This window comes from Eublepharis macularius, chromosome 5 (genome assembly GCF_028583425.1).
Source record: "Eublepharis macularius isolate TG4126 chromosome 5, MPM_Emac_v1.0, whole genome shotgun sequence".
Lineage (NCBI taxonomy): Eukaryota > Metazoa > Chordata > Lepidosauria > Squamata > Eublepharidae > Eublepharis > Eublepharis macularius.
The window spans coordinates 153,511,005-153,528,550 of record NC_072794.1 but is presented as its reverse complement, the minus strand read 5'-3'; the positions used below and the strand labels follow the sequence as shown (position 1 = coordinate 153,528,550).

Here is a 17,546-nt window from a genome sequence, read left to right as displayed (position 1 = left end):
ACTTAGTCACCAAGGCTTATTCTACTTCGTTTTCCAGTTCTGATGAGATCAGATTTGCCTGGGCTATTTAGGTCAGGGCTACTTCTGGGTAAACAAGCTTAATTAAACATGGCATTGTTGCCTAGTGATTAGAGTGGTAGGAGAGCTGTGTTCAAATCTCCACTCTGCCATGATGCTCATTGGGCAATGTCGGACCAGTCGCTCTGTTTTGTTGATAAAATGTAGGAGAGGAAAATAGTATACTTTAGACAGAACGCCTTCAAAGGGTATGAAGCTGGTTATTATTTGATTAATTGTTGTAGCGTACTGATCAGTTCATTTATCACAAATGAAAAAAACTGAGACATTGATTGATTTCAATCAGAAATCCTTCTCTGTGAAACAATATTTCATCTTGGAGCATGCTGTAAAAATTGAACGTACCGTGCATTTTACATGTTTTCCCTCCCAAAAGAATTACGATGTTTGTATTTATGTGCTCTGTTACTCGGGTGCAATATATGTATATTTGCCCAGATTAACTAGATAACAAAATGCTTCTGATAGTTGTAATGTGCTCTAATTTAAATGAAAATTAATTTGAATTAAAACACAGCTAATTTGCATAACAAACAAACAACCACCACAAATTTCTACAACCTACCACTTGGCACATAATCATTCTACTATTCCCTTATCACCAAAAGTGATCCGTCCACACCGGTTATGAAAATATTCCCCATGCATTCCGGCAGTTTTAATGAGGGCTGTAAGTTTTACTTTAAACCCATTTAAATCAGTAGGTCAGTCAAGCCTTAGGCAGCATTTCCGAATGTTGCCTGTTTAAATCTTATTGATTCCAATGGAATTTAAGTAGCTGGATTGGCTGATTAATTATGGAATGCTATTTTGACTGGAAAGGGCATTTTTAATTGGTAGGTTTGAGAGATAAGTGTATACTTGGTTATTATGGGAGCCTGTATTGATCCCAGTGCCTTATTATCAGGGGTTTTTTTAAAGAAAATATTAAAGTTAGCTTTTCATTTTAACAGTGAGTGGAACCTGGGCATGCTAGATATAATAGTCATACTGGGAAGGTGCAGCTCTTGTTCTAGGACTCGCATCATACACAACCAGACCCAGAGCTGGTGTAGCAGCCAAAAGAAAACACTAATATTGCAACATACAGTTTACCCATAGCAATCTTCACTGCTGTTTACCAGTCTTGGCACTATTTATCACCACCAGTGACTCCATCATGATATGAATGCCCCCAGCAACCACCAAGACCCAGGAGGTCAGTCAATCGCATACCAACTCCACATGCCTCATGCAACAAAGCAGCCAGAAACAGACCACAGTGCCTCCTGCAGCCCAAGGTGTGTCAGGTAAACAGCTTACCTGCAGAACCCAGGAACTTCTAAGAAGGAAGAGTTTGAGTGTTGCTGTAGAAACAGCACCTCTGTGCAATCAGTGTCTCCCAGGGCCAAGCTACAAGTGACGAATGACACTTGAACAGCAAGTGTATTTCTCCCTGTTCACTTGCCCTCCACGCAATCCACTTGCCGTTCAAGTGTTGTCACTTGTAGCTTGGCCCTCACACTATGCATAATGCAATTAAGTATAGTTTCCATCAGAGGAAACATTGTACTGGGCAGAGGCAAGAGTGCCACACCCACAAGGGAAAACAGATGTGAAAGCAAAAGCAGTAAATAGTTGTCTGGTGGGTTCTTGAGAAAGGGTAATACAAGGGAATATAGGCAACGGGGTTTTTAATCCCACCCTTGGAAGATGTGAGCATGCTGTATACAAGAATGGAAAATCCAACCCTCCTGTTCCATAGACTCTATTAAGTATTGCTTGTTGTGGTCACTTGGGCCAATTTGGATTGCCTTCTCTGACTGATGTAGACTAAGTGTTTGCAGTTCAGCAGGTCACCACCAGGGGCAGCACCAGGGCTTCTGGTGCCTGCGGCCACTCCTATGTGTGCCAATACGTGCCCTCGGCCTGCATGATGATGTCACCACATGATGATGTCATCACACAGCAAAAACTGGGGCCATTGGCTGGCTGGTGGCTGGGGTGGCGCGCTACACACGCCGCCCTGGACACCTGCTGTGCCTGCCCCGTGGCTGCTGCACCCAGCTGGGGGTGTGTGGCGGCAGCGGGGGCGGCGCAGGGCTGGCCAGCTGCAGCAGCTGTGGGACAGGCACGCCAGCTCTGTGGCATGTGCCTCTGCCTCCGGCATCCCGTTTGGCACCCCCTCGGGTGCCCTAGCACCTGCGGTGCCCGCCTCACCACCTCAATGGTGGCGCTGGCCCTGGTCACCACACGTAAAACTGGATGCTTGTCCTTCCTGGTTAGTTAAATCTTGCCAGGCTATTTTCAAGTCATAAGGATTATTAATACTTCCCTGGTTGAGGGATTTATCCCAAAAAGACAGAGATAAAAGATAGCGATTAGCGATAAGAAGCCTCTAAGCCTCCAGAGGAAGCTGTCTTTATCCTAAACCAGTGTCTGAATACAGCTGTCAAGTGGCTGAGGGAGAAGAAGTTTAAATTGAATCTATAGGAGACAGAGGTAATGGTAGCTGGGAAAGTGGATGTTTCTTGAGGGATTGGCCTGCCTATGATGGAAGGAATCACGCTACAGTTTTTACCTGTTTGGAGAAGGAATCTAGGAGCTAGGAGCATCTTTTTATTGACGTGACAGATGGGAGCTGTTAGCAAGAATGCTTTTTATCATCTGTACTTACAATATTTATTCAAATGCAAGACAAGTTTTTTTCCCCTCCAGGTATGCTATTATGTTCACATACACTTTATAGTTATGTCCAGTAATGATTTGTGTGTGTGAGTGTGTGAGTATAATGTTTTTAAGGGGATCATCTTGCATTCAGGGTCATCTTCCTTTCAAGTAAATATGGTAGATCAATTATTTTCTCTTCTGGACAATAGCAATGCGGATCCACACTTAAATTTTGAGATTAGATTGGCTGCAGCAAAGATGGTATAGGGCAAATTGGGCCAAAAGCCCCTACGAAACAGGAATGTTTTTATAAGATCTGGGTTTTGTTAATTGTGAAATTCGCTGCTCATTTACAATATAATAAAAAGCAGAAAAAATTCACAGAAACAATGTTTTTAATACTAATCCATACTCACAATTGTTTTCAATGCAACAACATTATTTTCAATGCAAAAACATGAATATCAAATGGATACATTTGGCATCTGTGGATGTATGCCTTTTAAAATATTAATCTGTGTTCTATTATAAAGGTAAAGGTAGTCCCCTGTGTAAGCACCGAGTCATTACTGACCCATGGGGGGACATCACATCACAACGTTTTCTTGGCAGACTTCTGTTATGGGGTGGTTTGCCATTATGTTCCCCAGTTATCTACACTTTACCCCCAGGAAACTGAGTACTCATTTTACCGACCTCAAAAGGATGGAAAGCTGAGTCAACCTTGAGCCGGCTACTTGAACCCGGCTTCTGCCAAGATCGAACTCAGATTGTGAGCAGAGCTTGGGCTGCAGTACTGCAGCTTACCACTCTGCACAGGGCTCCTTGTGTGCTAATATATTTACGTCAAAATATCTAAAACGGTGATTGGTTTACTGCAAGGTGCTTTACATGGCCTGCTCTTGGAGACAGCCTGGAAGCTGCTCCTAGTACAGAATGAAAGGACCCAGCTTTTAACTAATGTGGAATGCCTTCACACATAATGGGAAAATGTTTGAGTCCATGTTCAGTTCAGGGTACTGGTTCTTATCTTTAAAGCCTTTTATGACCAGAGATGTACATACTGAAAATATGGCCTCTCTTGGTATGAACCTGTGTGTCATCTTAGGTTTGCCAAGGCTGCTCTTGTGTCTCCTCCAAGGCACGTCCTTGCATCTGTAGCAAGGTCACAACTACCTTTAGCAGCTGTGCACCTGCCTCAGAATAGTCAAGCTCCCCCAGTCATGATCTTGCCAAGCAGAAGACACGAGTGCTTAATCAACAATGGCAATATCCCCCAAGAAAGGCAACTGTATTCCCTACTTCCTTCACCAGCAAATGGTGGCAATTTACCATGGTTAGGAATATAGCAGGAGAATGGGGAGTGGGGACATTGGAGGGTGGCTGTCGTATATGCCTCCTGCATATCTGTCATGAATGTATATTAGCCTCTGGTCCCTGGTCTCTGAGAGTATGGAGAGTTCTTTATTGCTGCAATGCCAGTAGGTTATCTTGCAAATGTTTACTTTCGCTTTCTCGCTCCTCTGAGCCAGTGTCCTTGACTGCCAGCTGAAACTGGCTCGAGATATATCCTTCTTGAGAACCAAAGATAAGTTCATCCTTCTCACTGTCTACTCTAAAACCATGTCTCACTCAACCCCCTCTTGTTAACGGTCTTTCCCAAAGATTGGAATGTTCCCTATAACTAACATTGATAGCCTCACATACGTCACTTCTGCCAATGCTACTGTCGGAGCACCTTGTACTGAATGGATCTCTAATAAAGTTACTTCAACTGGAACACCTGTATGTTAACTGTGGAGAACTTGGGGACCTAACTGACATGACACTTCTGGGAAAAATCTGGAAGTGACATCACACTTAAGCATCACCAAAAACTCTAGGGTAAAAATCATAGATTTTTTTGGTGCTTTCTAGAGAGGACTGATTTCACTTCTACGTTTTCTTGTAAGTAATGCCACCCCATCAGCCCAGTGGCCATTTTTAAATTTTATTTTTCTCCCATCACTGCCTTCGGGGTGATGAGAGGGCTGGCATCTGTACTTGGAAAACTGTGTCCAACAGGAACTCCTTTCTGTACAGTACATTTCTATCCTGTGTGGTTAAGCATTGTTAAGATCTGTTGAGCGTGGGAAAGTTGTTATTGCACAGTGAGATGTGGAGGTTCCTACTGGATGTCTGAGTCTGGAGAGCTTTGGCAAGGTACCTGTAAGGATTATGAGAAGTCAAGTATTATCCATAATTTATTTTTGTGTTCCTTGACTTTTGGATATATATTTGGTTTTGTTTGATCTGATGGCACTGTGGCATTTCACAATGCTATTCCTCCCTCCCTTCCTTTTTGCTCCCTGTAGTGGAGGTAGGGACCAAAAGGTGGGAGGTTTCCTGCCAGAGTGGACAACCTGACAGCCTTAGAGGAGATTCCCATCAGAGCCATGGTGATGAAAGGGAACCTCCATAGTCAGACGCTGTCAGAGTCTGAATACCAGTGCTAGGAGGCAGCTTCAGGGGAAGACCTTGATCTTTATGTCCTCTTTGTGGCTCCTCTGAAGCCATTGTACAAAGCAGAATGCTGGACCAGATGAACCACGAGTCTAATCAGTAGGGCTCTTTTGAAGTTCTTATGTTCCTTGCCATAGTATTATCTGGGGTTGGAAGAAGAGCCTATTGAGTGGTAATAAGCCATTTCTACATGTCCTTAAAGGGACAGCCCACTCACCGAATGCTGGCATCTTTCCCTCTTGACTCCAGACATCTCCATTTTCAAAACGGTTGCAGGCTGCTTGGTTTCCATTTTTCGGTGCCTTTTCTGGGGCCATATTGTTTCCCTAAAACCACATTACAGTGCAATACCGTCCAACTTATGGAATCTTTCTGGCAGGTCTCCTTTCAGATTTACTGCAGTGCTGATCAGAATGCTATCAAAATGCAACCTTTATGAAAAAAGTGAGCTGTGATCTGAGCTGCAAAAAAAAAAAATCCGTTGGAGACCACGGATATTCATACTGAGACATATAGATGAATTTTGTCTTATTTAAATGCAATTGATCACCTGATGTACATGTTCTGTAAAAAACCGACCTTAAAACACCTGGCAAAGAATCAGCAAAAATCAATTGCAGAGGAGAGGTGGCCTTTAACTAAAAGTCTAACAAAACTGATAAGATGCCTGGGGAATATGGTACGGTAAAGTGGTTGATTAAAACAAAGTGAGCTGTAAAGGTGGGATGAAGAAATTTGGCCCCTGGCCATGACACCCAAATTGCCAGCATTTGTAAGATGCATAGGACCAGTATTAAAAAATGGGAAAGGAGAGAGCTATAAAGGAGACAGAGAACATGTACAAGATGTAAAAAAGAGCACCTTCGCATTGGTATGAGATGGGAGCAAATGTGGTACATCAGTTGATTCCATGGGGGGAGAGGAATTCTCCATTTTGCTCTCATTGCTGGTAAGAATGTAAAGGCATTTGCAGTGTCGATGGAGACACCATTGTCCCCCTCCCTCCATTGGTAGGCCTGTTGCTGTCCCCCCACCCCTTAACGATAGTTAGGTATGTTGCTGTAGTGTTTTAATCATATATATAATCAGGGGTCATTTTGTAGAAAAAGAGCTAGAGGGAGTAATTAGCATAACTCATTAGCATAACTCATTAGCATATGCCACGCTCCCTTGCCATCGCTGGCAATGATCCATTAGCATAACTGATTTGCATATGCCACACCCCCTGACATCACCTATCCTGGCTGTTTTGGACCCAATTCTGGCCATTCAGGGCCGAAATTGGGCCCAAAATGGCAAAAAGGGACTGAAAATGGCCGAAAAGGGGCCCAAAATGGTCAGGATCAGGCCGCTGCAGAACAGGCAAGTGATCCACCATCCGCCAGAGGCCCGATCCAGGCCATTTCGGCCCCAATCCGAAATAGGCCCCAAATGGCTGAGAGTCAGGTGGGCAGGGCCACCTGACATGTGACCTCTTTGGGGAACTGCCGGAACTGCGTTCCTGCACGTTCCCCCTTGAAATGAGCCCTATATATAATTAAACTGTATATATTTAATTTATATATATTAAATTGTATGTATTTAATTTAAATTATATATATATAGTATAATTAAAACACTACAGCAATATACCTAACTATCGTTAAGGGGTGGGGGACAGCAACAGGCCTACCAATGGAGGGAGGGAGACACTGGTGTCTCCATTGCCACTGCAAATGCCTTTACATTCTTACCAGCAATGAAAGCATATATATATGATTTCAAAAAAAGGCAAAAAGCCCACCAGTGGTGATGATGACGGATGGTAACGGATGTAGGTAGGTTTGAAATTCTGTATCCTGTCATCCTGAACTGCTGTAGCACAGTGGTTAAGGGGTTAAGCTGTGAATCAGAGCTCTGCTGTTTCAACTCCGGCAACTGCCATGAGCTCAGCAGGTGGCCTTGGGTAAGCTGCTCCTCTCAGCCCCAGTTCCTCAGCCGTATTGTGGGGATAATAAAAACACTCACTTTGATCACGGCTCTGAGTGGGCTCTAATCTGTTTAGAAGAGCAGTATGTAAGTGTAGTTGTTGTTGTTATTAATATTATTAACTGACAGCATAATTTTGGATAGTAGGATCCAGAGTTTTTTTTCAACGGGAACACGGTGGAACGGAGTTCTGGAACCTCTTGAAAATGGTCACATGGCTGGTGGCCCCACCCCCTGATCTCCAGACAGAGGGGAGTTTGGATTGCCCTCTGCGCCACTGGAGCAGTGCCGAGGGCAATCCGGAGATCAGGGGGCAGGGCCACCAGCCATGTGACCATTTTCTCCGAGGGCAACCCACTGAGTTCCACCACCTCTTTTCCCAGAAAAAAAGCCGTGGTAGGTTCTACCTTTCCTGATCATTGGAAACAGTAAGTTGGTTGCAGTGATTTTTCTTCAGCAGTAGCTTTCTGATTGCCTTTGAATTCTTCGTGGTTTCTGTGTTTTGTTTCATTAGTCTCTGTCATGGCTCTTATTAAAAAAACCCCAAACCTTTCCCCCCTGCATTCTCTTGACTGTATTGCCTTCTTCCTCCCTTTTCCTATACCAGTGGCTGCATCTTTGAGGTAACAGTCAATATCAGAGCACCTGCAAGCGATGGGAGCTGCAGAAGGCAATAGAACAGTAGTAATTCCTGCAGGGCAGGTGAGCAGGCCTCAGGTGCGCAACAGCAGCTCCACAAAATTTACAGTGCAATCCTAAGCACAGTTACTCCCATCTAAGACCATTGATTTCAATTGGCTTAGATTGGGGTAATTCTTCTCAGGATTGCACTGTGGGGTATTTTGAATCTGGCACCAGTAACCATTTCAGATGGAAGTGGCCCGTCCTCCTCCCATCTCAGGCAACCAAATGCAAGTTGCTTCATTTCATACCAAGAGGAGGAAGTAGAAGCAACCAGCAGAAGAGCTGGGGGCGGGGCAGTGTCCCGGAAGGAAAATTAAAAAGAAAAATAAGGCCTCGTCTACTTACAGGAAATTCTTATCATAGAGTTTTGGTGATTCCTAGCGTTACTTGGAAATATGGTAAGACCATCTGGCTTTACACAGAGCAATTCCTAGAGCTACCATTTTTTATTCCAGGTAGCTCTAGGAATTGCCAGGATCCTATGGTAAGATCCCCCCACTGGGAGCATGGCAACTAGGGTTACCAGGTCTCCTTACCTCAGGCACTCTTACCCTCCAGCACTCACCTTTCTTGTTGTCTTTGTGCACTTGTGCTCCCGGGTTGGCGTGATAACATCACTCCTGGGAGTGATGTCATCATGACAACCCAGGAGCATGCACAGGAAACCTGTTTGCCTCCTTTCTCCCCAATGCCAGCCAGGTGAGTGGTAGTGGGGAGCGGAGGATAGGAGTGAGGGATTGTATTATATACAATCTACAGTACAATCATATACTGTATCAACATGGGTGGCTGAGCAGCATAGGAGCAACAAAAAAGCAGCAACAACTGTACTACTGCAAGCAGAAATATATATAAGGAGGACACACATGGCTGCTACTAAAATTATTATCTGTACAGCTTCTCTGTCATGTCTGTGCCCCATCCATGCCATTATTTTCATGCTGATCCAGTAATGCTGTTCTGAACCAATGTTTCATGCTGTAACTTGATGTCATATTACCAGTGCCATAACTGTTTTGCATTCACAGGCTTATAGAAGCTACAGGTGTCTTATCTAACGGACTGTAGAAACTCTCAGTGCTTCTGACCTTGTACCCCGCTCACTCCCATGCACTGCTGTGTTACAACTTTGATCTCCTGACTTCTCAGTGTCTAGACTTGGTAGTACAAATATGTGAGACGTTCTCAGGACGCGTTCGCGCCAAAAGTCCTGTTTGGCTGATGGGAGGGGGAAGGAGTAAATGTGTGAGTTAAGAGGAAGGGTTTTCTCACATGTTGCCATTCCTGTCAAATTGATCCTTACTGCTTACTGCTTACCTTGCATCTGAGTAACCCTATGGAAATGATTTGATTTCTGAATAAAACCATTTAACCAACAGCCTGGATTCTTGCTGCAGTGATACAGGGATCTATCTGCCATAGCCTGTCATCCATAGCCTGACATTGTCCTTTGTTCTTCTCTAACATGTAGGATGCTTCTATACTGCAAGGTTCCCAGTCCTCTAAAGTGGGGTTATATCTAGCCTCTGCCTTATATAAATGTAGAGGTTAGTAAAGGGGTTATCTCTGACCTAGATAGCTCAGGTGAGCCTGATCTTGTCAGAGCTCAGAAGCTAAGCAGGGTTGGCCTTGGTTAGTAAATGGATGGGAGACCTCCAATGAAGACAAGGGTTGCAGAGGCAGGCAATGGCAAACCACCTCTGTTAATCTCTTGCCATGAAACCTCCACTAGGTGTCACCATAAGTAAGCTGTGACTTGAGAGCACTCTCCACTCCAAAGGGGTTCAGCTCCCAGATTTTGTTTACTTTACTGTTCACATTGGATCTGATCTGCGTGATAATTGTGCTGAGTTAAAAACTGTATACATGGAGAAAAGGTCTATCGACGGCTGTTAGCCATGATGACCACAAGGGCAGTTAACTTCTAAATGCTAGTGCTAGGTGGCAACATCAGGGGAAAGGCCTTGGCCTCTATGCTGTGCTTGTTGATTCTCTGGGACAATTGTTTGGCCACTAGGTGAAACAGGATGCTGTACTAAATGGACCAATCAGCTTGATCCAGGAGCGCTCTGCTGTTCTTATGCATTGCTGGCCTTATGGTAGTTACTCGTTGTGGAAAAGATATCTTCCGAAAGAAAGTTGAACAAGGATGCTGTCACTGGGCAGAATTGTGTTTTTAAAACGATGCTTAATTCTTTCATTAAGCAGAGCCGTTTCTATTTCCAAGTGTATTTGTCCAGGAATAGATGGTTATGGGCAGCAGAAATCCTCAGTGCCAGAGGCAGACAAATCAACACATGGTTCTCAACACCAGCAGACTCCTGGTGAAAAACCTTCTAGGTATTCTGAAATCTAGAGTGGGTTTGAAGGAATTGAACTCTTATTCAGAAGCCTTGGTGTATTTGATTTAATTGCAAAAACTGTAATTATGTTTGCTGTTGCTTTGAAGTATATTCCGTTGACATCAATAGGATTGACTTGTACCCTGCATAGACATATTTTCAATTTGTTAACCCTCCTGTAAACATCTGCAGGAGACGAGGGGCAGAGTTACTAACTCAAAGGGACAGCCATGGTAGGAACGCTTTAACAGGGTGTTCAAAGTGTTTTGAAAACCTGGTTCCTGATCTAAGTCAGGTCAGTTTTGTTACATCACATCTATATCAAATGCATCTCTTAAGATCAGAGGGGTCTAGAGATGTGCGTTGTAACATAACTCCTACCCAGATGAGCATCCACCATTAGCTGCCTGCTTGGCTGCCCCTTGATGGTTCATGGAAAGTAGATCTAAGCCTGATGTGTTGTCTGAAGAGAAGCGAATTTAATATCACTGAAATCAATTTATTTTTTCTGTCTGTTTGCACCAGGCTAGTTGAGTTGCTGCAGCATAGTGGTTAAGTGGTTGGGCTGAGAATCAGCAATCCGCTGGTTCGAATCCCACTAGATCTCTGCATGTGGCCTTGGGTAAGCTACTCTCTCAGCCCCAACTCCCCAATTATATTGTGAGAATAATAACAACACTGACTTTGTTCACTGCTCTGAGGGAGTGAACAAAGAGCGGTATATAAGCACAGTTATTATTATTAGCTGCATTGCTGGGATGTTCCTAATACAGATGGTGAATGCTTGCTAGATGTCATAAGATCTTTTGAAGAATGGTCACTGCAGGAGTGGAGTTATTCTGTCCATCAACCCAGCAGCCACACTTGGTCAATGCATTTGGCAATTAAAAGTGTTTGGTCAAACTGAGCAAGAAAGTAATGGATCAAATTTCTCCTAGGAAATGGCTTGTCACTCATGTCATAAAGGCAAACACTGAAGTTGCTGCCGAGTGTATGTGTCACAGCCATGTTTCAGCAGAAGGCAAATTCCTACTTTCATTATTCTTGCCAGCATTACCTTGAGCTTTTGTCAACTGAGAAAGGAGGTTTGAGAAGTGTGACTCCCTTGTTATGGCTATTTTTCCTGTGCAGCTGTTGTGCTGCTGCTTATGCATTCAAGGATGCCCCAAGGAACCGCATCCTCCTGCTCTGTTCCTACATGCTTGGACTGGAAACTCCCCTATCAGTATTAACCAGAGTTAACCATTGCATTGGCACTGTAAAGGCTAAAAAGGGCATTCAGTATGCCACTGAATACCAGGTGCTGTGGCTAAACAATAAGGAAGAGCTGTTACCTTTATGCATGTGGGGTTCTTTGGAAGTGCTGGGAAGGAACCTGTAGCCCAGTAGCACTTGCCTTGCAAGCAGAAGGTCTTTGGTTCACTCTCTGGCACCTCCAGACTATGGATCTCTAGCCCTAGGGGTGCTGAATGCCACCTTCTTCTTGCTCTCCCTTCTTTTTTGAAGTGTCAAAGTTGCTTTGCAAATGAGCAATTTATAGTGCAATCCTAAATGGGTCTACCCAAAATCCAGTGATGCTTACTCCCAAGAAAGTGTCCTTAGGTTTGCACTGAAAGAGAGAATGTTCAATCTGGCCTACTCAGAAGTTAAGTCTCACATTGTTTAATGGAACTTACTCTCAGGAGCTATGGAGTGCATAGGGAGCATAGTAAATCCCCTCCCCCTCCTGTCCACGTGTGTATTAAGATAACAGAACTGAAGCATTTTCAAAACCTACTGCAGTACTGGTGGAAGGAGGTGCAGTTCCTGAAAGGGAGTGGGGGAATGTTTCATAAGCTGCCGAAGTTTGGTGATCAGTGTACCGCAGATGACACAAGTTCATTTGTTTTGGTTAACTGTACGTCCTTGTCCACGGAGCAAATACAGCTCCCATGGTCCTTTGCAAAACCATGCATGCATTACATGGCGCAAATGCATGAAGGCCAGTCATGTGTGTGTGCTGTTGTGCTAGATGTGCAGAGGCCAGGCAAGCGCAACCCAACAACGTGCCGAATGCTTGATCCAATCATTGATCAATGCTTGGGATATTTGTGACTGGTGATTGCAAGGCAATCCAAATCCATAGAGTTCAGGCGCTCCAATGTAGATCAGACCTTAGTTCATCTTTATGGTAAAGATTAACAAACACTTATTCTTTAAACCTGCATGAGTTTCTTCAATGTTTTCCCTTTGCCTATGAATAACACAGTTTGCTTACAGAGTCTGTGCCTGCCTTTTAATGTTGGAGCTCCCTTCCTACCCCAGTTTAGAAAATTTGTTTAATAATAAATTGTCAAGCTTGAACATTTTCCAAGTTGTTTAGTAACTGAGCAAGTTGCTCTATCCCTATCATTTCCTACCAGTTCCTCTCATCGCTTATGTTTCAGTGGGCACCAGTCCTCACAATCAATGTGTCAGTGAGCCAATGTGGTGTAGTGGTTACAGTGTCGGACTAGGATCTGGGAGACCCAGGTTCAAATCCCCGCTCTGCCATGGAAGCCTGCTGGATGACCTTGGGCCAGTCTTGTACTTTCAGCCTAACCTACTTCGCAGGATTGTTGTGAGGATAAAATAGAGGAAAGGAGAATGACATAACCTTTTCGTCCCCATTGGGGAGATGATTTAAACAACAACCCTGGGATCTGAATCCAAATCTCCTAGCTAATCTCCCAGTCTACCCCTCCAACTGCTTCTAGAATCTGCTCAAAGACTCGAATGACTTTCTAAGTAGTCGCTGCTTGACCGGCTGACTCTTTGCCTGATGCCTTTCACTGAACAAAGTAAAATAAGCAGAGAGACCTGTGAACAGGAGTGTGTTGAACTGTCTCTAAAATAATTAGATGTCACCATTTAACAGCCCGATAATCATTGTTTCAACACAAGGCTAATTGGATTATCATGTTAATAAGCAATATGATAATATGGTTCTTATTACTTTGGATAATTTTAATTACTCATTAAAAGGCACAGGGCATTATTACCTCGGTAATGAACAGATGCGGTGATATGTCAACAGCTTTTCGTATTATTTTATGGTTACTTCATTAAGTAGTAAACATTTAAAATTGCACAGGGGAACTCTGCAACGGTGCTCAAAGTGCCAGCACCAGAAGGTTTGGCATTTTGCAAACTATTATGGAATGACAGTTTCTGCCTCGGAGACGGAGTTAAAATTCACAAAATTAAGGGGCATCGCAAAGATGTTGCGACTGTTTGGTGAAAAATCAATGCGGCTTGCAATATCCTCCAAAAATGGGTGAGGGGTTGGGCTGCTAGTCGTGATCGTTTAATACTTTGTCAATTGCATGGCCCATTGCCTGGGTTCTAAGCTATGGCCCCCCACTCATAGTATTTCACTATGTTAATGTGTCCGATGCCCTGGCCAGGATTCCCTACCACGGCTTGGGTTTCAGCCTTTATGTCTCGCAACACTATCCGTTGTATCCGTCATTCAGGCTTCAAGAGAGACCTAAAGTATAATCCCGTGTATAATTAGAGTCTTATTTCCATAAACATACAATCAACAATATATTTAATAGAGTGTTTCTATTTTATAACCAGGACTCCTGTCACATATTACAATACAGTTATAATTTCAATCTTTAGGCGTTATACATACTCCAACCAATCAATTAAAGTGTCTCGTGCTTCAAATCCTATTTTTCATACTTTTAAAGTGCAATTGCTTTTTAATATCACTTGACACAATTTGTCATATATGGAGTCAATTTCGCCTTTAATCCTCATTCAATATGTGTGCGGTCCACGGTTGATCCCAGACACTGTGTAGGTCACAGAAGACATGTAGACCTGGTTAGTATTCTTTAGGTGTACATGCAGTGTTCTGTGACTATATTATTCTCTAACGGACGGTCCAGATTCCCATAGAGTCCGTTTCCAGAGATCTTTCTCAAAGAGCACAGTCGTCAGAATATCCAATATCCTCTTTCATGTTAGTTTTCAATACATTTCTTCTTGCTAATTTCCTTTCGTCAATTTCCTTCATGGGAATCTGGACCGTCCGTTAGAGAATAATATAGTCACAGAACACTGCATGTACACCTAAAGAATACTAACCAGGTCTACATGTCTTCTGTGACCTACACAGTGTCTGGGATCAACCGTGGACCGCACACATATTGAATGAGGATTAAAGGCGAAATTGACTCCATATATGACAAATTGTGTCAAGTGATATTAAAAAGCAATTGCACTTTAAAAGTATGAAAAATAGGATTTGAAGCACGAGACACTTTAATTGATTGGTTGGAGTATGTATAACGCCTAAAGATTGAAATTATAACTGTATTGTAATATGTGACAGGAGTCCTGGTTATAAAATAGAAACACTCTATTAAATATATTGTTGATTGTATGTTTATGGAAATAAGACTCTAATTATACACGGGATTATACTTTGGGTTAGCTACAGCTTTGACCGTGTTGCTCTATTATTGTTAATTTCAAGAGAGACCTGGCAGCATCCTCACGCATCCTCCTTCCTTTGTGGGTTGGTAGAGGCTATCACAGTCTATCGAGTGCATGGCTGTTCAACGCCCTTTACCTTTGCACAGCTCTCCCCACCAGAGCGCTGCTTTTTCCTTGCTGCATTCCTGCTTGTACTTTTGGCAGACTTCTGTAGAAGCACCTCTGGGTGAATGTCAATGAGACGCTAAGCATCTATTAGGAAGGTCGTCTTCCTTAGTCTCTTTCATTGAGAACTTCACACCCATCTCCTTCCGTAGCTACTCTCCCAATGTGGGACTGCACAGAAGCCACTAAGCTGAAAACAGGGTTGCATTTACCTGCAACTGTTGTTCATCAATGGGTCTTCTGTGCAGGCACACATGCCTTCCTCCAGCCCTGCAGGGAACTCTCTGGGATCTTCGTTTCTGGGGAGACTCTGAGGGGTCAGGCTGCCAGGTGTGATCATTTAATATTTATTCATTTTATTTATTTTATTTTATTTATACCCTGCCCTCCCTCCAGATGGGCTCAGGGCGGCTAACAACATTAAAAAAAACATTAAAGATCACAAAAATATAAAATCAATAATAATTTTTTAAAAGTCATTAAAATAGTCCAGGAGCAGGCTATTTAAACAAATATTGGGAGTCCGTATACGGGCATAGCAGATGGCCGAGGGCAGCCCCGGAAGAAGTGGTGGTCTTAGATGGAAGAAGGAGGACACCCCACTTTGCTTGGGGAATGCCCCATTGCCTGGCTATTATTTGGCCATTATCAAAACCACTGGTGTTATAATGGATACAATTATTGTGGAAAGGGACCTGGGGAGCCAGTTTGGTGTAATGGTTAAGAGAGGTGGGACTCTAATTTGGAGAATCGGGTTTGATTTCCCACTCCAGCTGGGTGACCTTGGGTCAGTCACAGCTTCTAGAAACTCTCTCAGTTCCACACACCTCACAGGGTGATTGTTATGGGGATAATAATAACATACTTTGTAAACCACTCTGAGTGGGTGTTAAGTTGTCCTGAAGGGCGGTATATAAATTGAATGTTGTTGTTGTTGTTGTTATTATTATTATTATTATTATTATTATTACAGTAACTGAGAGCCCTGCAATGTGACTCTTTGTACAGTATGCACCAACATGTAAGCTGCTCAGGAGAAGCTAGACCTGTCAGAGGCAGTAAATGCATTTTGTTTCTACTACAATATTATTCCTAAATACTGTGCTTTAGCCCTCAGTATAGAACTGAATGGTGACCATTTGTGGAGGGGAAAAAAGGGATTTGACCAAGCATATCATTGAGTTGGGATTAAAATCTGTTCCCATTCCCTTGTAACATCAGTACTGGGACATGGGGGTAGGTTTTACTCCCCCAGACAAGCCCTGACCCCAAACTATAGACTCTTAACTTGTACACGAAGCCTGGCATGGGAATTCTTTGGAATAGAGATGGCCTTTATTTGCATAGTCCCACCTCTTAATTGCCATAACACCATTCTGGGTTCCACTTTCTTGTCTCACTGCAGTATGATGGAGCATGCAATTAATGAGAATAGGATATAAACACATCTGCCTTCTTGCATTTCAGTTAGTGTATGCATACAGAGTTGCTGCTTCTGAATTCCTGAAGTTACTTGCCAATTTAATTCATGCAAACATTCCCAAATTTGTACGATCTTAAAAAAAGACACCAGATTATAATGTCCATATTGTTGCCTGCAACGCGATCATATTCAGATTTCAGTATTCTTGAATAGGGCAAGGTTTGAGTGGTTTGAAAAACTGAATGGTTTTTCAGTTTTGGTTTCTGAAAAGCAGAAAGAGACCTTTTCTGATGTCAATGCACTTCTGAATAGTGCACGGTAGGAAAACTGAAAGACGATTGATACACACCAGACAGAAGCAGATTGATAGAGTGGCTCTTGGTAAACATGTTTGATCTTTGTTAGTTGTGTCACCTTCCTTTGATGCGCACTTTGGCTCGCTTTTCCGAGCAATCTGAAGATATTTGCCTTGCGCTCTTTCTGAGGTTCACATCTCTGTAGTTGAACACATGATGCTGCCTTATACTGAGTCAAACCAATGGACTATCAACGTCAATCTTATGTAGAGATGGGCACGAACAGCAATACGAACAAAAAACCCCCACAAACAGCCCAATCTGCTGTTTGCGAACAAGCTGTTTGTTTGTTTTTAATTAATAATTTTTTATTGGATGGGTCAATATATAGTCAGATTAAAACACAAATACAATCCATTTCAATTCCCACAAGTATATTTCCCCACCCCCTCCCCTCCCCCTTTTCAATGTTGACTTCCAACAGCACTCGAACCCCCCGCTATTAATATCACATTATTTCTATATTATAGTTGTTCTTATCTTAATATTGGTAAAGATCTTAACTATATCTTATCATACTTAGTATCATTAAAACCCTTCAAAAGACCATAATTGTCCCTTAACATCCCATTTCTTTTCCATATATTTTTTCAGCTTTTTCCAATCTTCCAAAAACATTTTTGGTTCTTGATCCTTCAAGTTTCTTGTTAGTTTGTCCTTTTCAGCCATGTACAACAATTTGCTTGTCCATTCTTCAATTTCAGGTATTTCTTCTTTCTTCCAGTATTGAGCATATAATATTCTTGCTGCTATTATCATATAATATAGCAATGTCTTATCATTTCTATTAACATCTTCTAAGTGCAAAGATAATAACAGCATTTCTGGATTTTTAACAACATTATACTGGAGTATCAAAGACATCTCAGCACATATTTTAGCCCAAAAGTCTCTAGCCTTACGGCAAGTCCA

General features: G+C 42.8%; 1 protein-coding gene across 3 annotated transcripts in view; it reads left to right on the top strand.

Annotated features, from left to right (window-relative positions):
• LOC129331349 (uncharacterized) overlaps positions 1-17,546 on the top strand; it is a 124,838-nt gene that overhangs the window by 664 nt on the left and 106,628 nt on the right. Inside the window, exon 1 of one of the 3 annotated variants that reach the window (XM_054981865.1) lies at positions 10,782-10,845. The exons of the other annotated variants lie outside the window; for them this stretch is intronic. Within the exon in view, the coding sequence (XP_054837840.1) occupies positions 10,834-10,845 (12 nt within the window). The 5' untranslated portion in view covers positions 10,782-10,833. Of the gene's footprint in view, positions 1-10,781; positions 10,846-17,546 lie in introns of those variants that run through there. 3 annotated transcript variants of the gene reach the window in all.